At 40.5% G+C, this 4,289-nt stretch overlaps 1 protein-coding gene across 5 annotated transcripts in view; it reads left to right on the forward strand.

The window, feature by feature from the left end:
* Nucleotides 1–4,289, forward strand: part of FXR1 (FMR1 autosomal homolog 1) — a 90,377-nt gene that overhangs the window by 44,650 nt on the left and 41,438 nt on the right. For all 5 annotated transcript variants that reach the window (XM_023519266.1, XM_012811577.2, XM_012811579.2 and 2 more), the window contains exons 4-6: nucleotides 2,508–2,579; nucleotides 2,972–3,120; nucleotides 3,332–3,425. In XM_023519266.1, the coding sequence (XP_023375034.1) occupies nucleotides 2,508–2,579; nucleotides 2,972–3,120; nucleotides 3,332–3,425 (315 nt within the window). The remainder of the gene's footprint in view (nucleotides 1–2,507; nucleotides 2,580–2,971; nucleotides 3,121–3,331; nucleotides 3,426–4,289) is intronic.

Below are 4,289 nucleotides of genomic sequence, written 5' to 3' on the forward strand. Positions count from 1 at the left end.
AAAAAAAAAAAAGAAAGAAATACACTGAGAATATTCATCTAGGAGAGTGGTTCTCAACCTTCCTTATGCGACCCTTTAATATAGTTCCTCATGTTGTGGCGACCCCCTACCATATCAGATATTTACATTACGATTCATAACAGTAGCAAAATTATGGTTATGGAGTAGCAACGAAAATAACTTTATGGTTGGGGGTCACCACAACATGAGGAGCTGTATTAAAGGGTGTTGGCATTAGGAAGGAAGTTTGAGAACCACTGATCTATGAGGTCACCACGTGAAGACTTCATAGTCGGAGATTCTGCTTTATAATTTAACATTCATCAGTAGAATCGAGTGTGCGCCTCTCTCTCTGGATCTGTACTTTTTTTTTTAAAAATAGAGACAGTGTTTCCCTTTATCCCCCTTGGTAGAGTGTGGAGACATTAAGTAGCCTATTAACAACCTCCAACTCCTGGGCTTAGGTGATTCTCTTGCCACAGCCTCCTGAGCAGCTGGGACTACAGGTGCCCACCACAATGCCCAGGTATTTTTTTGTTACAGTCTGGCCGGGACCGGGTTTGAACCCGCCACCCTTGGTATATGGGGCTGGTGCCCTATTCACTGAGCCACAGGGCACCATCCTGTGCTTCTTTTCTTTCCTTCTTTCTTTTTTTTCTTTTTTGAGACAAAATCTTACTATGTTTCCTTGGTAGAGTGCTGTGGCATTACAGCTCACAACAATCTCCCAAGTCCTGGGGTCAAGTGATTCTCCTGCCTCAGCCTCCAAAGCATCTGGGACTACAGGCACCCACCACAGTGCGATTGTTGTTGCAGTTGTCATTGTTGTTTCACTGACCTAGGCTGGGTTCGAACCTGCTGGCCTTGGTGTATGTGGTTGGCGCTGTAACCTCTGTGCTATGTGCCAAGCCCACTACTCTTAGACAATCTTAATGGCAGCTTTAGGCTTCTAAAGCGGTTTACCTATCTATAGTTGATTGTGTTTGTCTCCTAGAAGTAGCTCTTACTATCCATGGTAGTTTTTCCTGGCCACCTCTACAAGGGCAATTTTATTTCCTATGCTCAAGATTTTGGGTGGGGGAGGAGGATGAGAAGAGTATTACCTGTTCCAAGCACGATCCCTGCCTTCCATGTATTGAAAATGCATTAAAGAAGCTGCTGACTCATAACCCCAGTGGAAACTTGTAATTACTATGTCATTAAAACTGACAGAAGATATAAAGAATGTAAGATTTAATTTTCGTGGATAATACTTTTTGTAAGATACTTATACATGTATATTCTGCTAGATGGACTAAATGTGTGTAATTTTTTGTTATTCAGTTAAACAATTTTAGTATATTTAAGATCTTTTAGGAAGGGATCTGAATGTCATAATTCATCTTACGTTGTTACCCTTGGTAGAATGCCTTGGTGTCTTAGCTCACAGAGATCTCAAACTCTGGGGCTCAAGTAGTCCGCTTGCCTCAACCTCCCTAGTAGCTGGGACTATAGGTACCTGCCACAACACCCACCTATTTTTTAGAGATGGGATCTCGCTCTGGCTCAGGCTGGTCTTGGACCATTGAGCTCAGGCAATCCATCTGCCTTGGCCTCTCAAGTGCTGGGATTACAGGCATGAGCCACCACACCTGGCCCTGAGTGTCATACTTCCATAATTTCTTTTAATTTTTTTTGAGCTCAAGCAGTTTATTTTTTAGAGATGGGGGGTGGGGGTGGGGTGGGGTGGCGGTCTCACTCTGGCTCAGGCTGGTTTTGAACCTGTGAGCTCAGGCAATCCACCTGACTCAGCCACCCAAGTGCTGGGATTACAGGTGTGAGCCACTGTGCCTGGCTTTGAATGTCATAATTGTTGAAGGAATTTTAAGTTGAGTTTATTACTTTCTGAAAACAGTTTTATTTTTTTTTTTTTGGACAGAGTCTTATACTATGTTGCCCTTGGTGGTAGAGTGCTGTGGGGTCACAGCTCATAGCAACCTGAAACTCTTGGACTTATGTGATCCTCTTGCCTCAGCCTTCCAAGTAGCTGGGACTACAGCTGCCATAACACCCAGCTATTATTTTTATTGTTGTTGTTCCAGTTGTTTAGCTGTCTTGGGCCGGTTTGAACCTGCCACCCTCAGAATGTGTGGCTGCACTGTAACCACTGCTACGGGTGCAGAGCCTGAAAACAGTTCTTAATTTTGATGAACAATGTTGACAGAAACCGGAAGATCTGCATTTTATATTGTGTAAAAAAACATTTTGTGAAAGTGTTTGTTTAGTAAATCCTCATGAATCTGTAATTTTATTTTCAAGAAGCAAAATTGCACAAAAAATGTTAGGTAGTAAAATCCAGACATATATAACACTTTGATTACATTGTCTTTAATTTAGTACACCAATTTCAATAAAGTGTCATTTTTTATTCTTAAGTTTAGTGAGATTTGGCATTTATAACAAGTCATTATTTACCATATCGAAATCTTTGGGGAAGAATTGATAAAGCCATTTCTCTCCCCTCCCAGGTATATTCAAGAGCAAATGACCAAGAACCATGTGGATGGTGGCTGGCAAAAGTTCGGATGATGAAAGGAGAAGTGAGTGATCTTGAAAATAACTCAACCTTTGGTTCTTGTAAATGTTTTTCCAACTCTCAGTTTTTTCTTTTTCTAAAAGCTACCTCAGAAATAGTTGATCAAACATTTCAAAAGTTCATTAGCATTAATTTCTGTTTGTGTTCTATATTGGCAAACACCAAAGCTGCTCTCCAGAGGTACACGTCAAGCATGTAAGGACCACCAAGGTTCATGCTTGTAAGAACCTATAATCTAGTTTAGGCAAATCAGATTGATGTAGTTAAGCTATGCTTAGTATTTGTGCCACATGGGGGAGGGTCTGTTGGTTAAGCTGAGCAAGGTAATTAGAACTTCATTTAAGGTTCATTATTTTTGTTCTCGTGGGATTTTTAAAGTATTTTGATGTCTTTTAGTTTTATGTCATTGAATATGCTGCTTGTGATGCTACTTACAATGAAATAGTCACATTTGAACGACTTCGGCCTGTCAATCAAAATAAAACTGTCAAAAAAAATACCTTCTTTAAGTGCACAGTGGATGTTCCAGAGGATTTGAGAGAGGCGTGAGTAATTTTATTTACTGTTGAATTGCCTTGTGAATTAAGAGGAGTTTTCAGTATTAAAAAATAATCATTTCTCCCTCAAACACCAAATTTAGAATCTTGATAGGAAAATACTGTAACAGTGATTTTAATGAAATGAAATACTGAGTTTACATGACAACTTTAAACTATTATTGAGGACTTACACTTGAATTCATTCATTTCTCTTTAGGTGTGCTAATGAAAATGCTCATAAAGATTTTAAGAAAGCAGTAGGAGCATGCAGAATTTTTTACCATCCGGAAACTACACAGCTAATGATACTGGTAAGATAACACAATATTTTAGAGTAGCAAGTTAATGGACATCACACACATTTGTAATTAGATGTTTCAGAAAATAAACGCTAAGGTAAACTTGATGTATTGTGAATTTATTAGTACAGTTTGAGAGAAAATTTTTTTGTAGCTGTAAAACATTAATTACTTTTGATCTCTCTTGGAATAAGGAGAAAAATAAAGTTCTCTCTCTCTCTCTTTTTTGGAGTCTCATTTTGTTGCCCCCAGTAGAATGCCAAAATTTCCCAGCTCACAGCAACCTCAGACTCTTGGGCTCAAGTGATGCTGTTGCCTCAGCCTCCTGAGTAGCTAGGACTACGGGCACCTGATACAAAAGGCCTGGCTGTTATTAGAGATGAGGTCTTGCTCTGGCTCAGGCTGGTGTTGAACCTGTGAGCTCAGGCAATCCATCCACCTTGCTTCTCAGAGTGCTAGGATTACAGGTGTGAGCCACCATGCCTGGCCAAAAATAATTTTTTTTTTTTGAGATAGAGTCTCAAAGGCATAGAGTACCAAGGCATCACAGCTCACAGCAACTTCAAAGTCTTGGGCTTAAATGAGTCTGTTGCCTCAGACTCTCATGCTCCTGGGACTACAGGTGTCTACCACAATGCCCAGCTAGTTTTTGGTTGTAATTGTCATTGTTTGTCAGGCCTGGACTGGGTTCAAACCCGCCCGCTCTGGTGTATATATGGCTGGTGCCCTAGCCGCTGAGCTACAGCCACCAAGCACCAAAATAAAATTCTTTTTTTTTAAATTTTTTGAGACAGAGCCTCAAACTATCCCCCTGGGTAGAGTGCCATGGCATCACAGCTCACAGCAACCTCCAACTCCTGGGCTCAAGCAAGTCTC

Source organism: Otolemur garnettii, unplaced genomic scaffold (genome assembly GCF_000181295.1).
Source record: "Otolemur garnettii isolate 467f Iridium unplaced genomic scaffold, OtoGar3 scaffold00166, whole genome shotgun sequence".
NCBI classification, from domain to species: domain Eukaryota; kingdom Metazoa; phylum Chordata; class Mammalia; order Primates; family Galagidae; genus Otolemur; species Otolemur garnettii.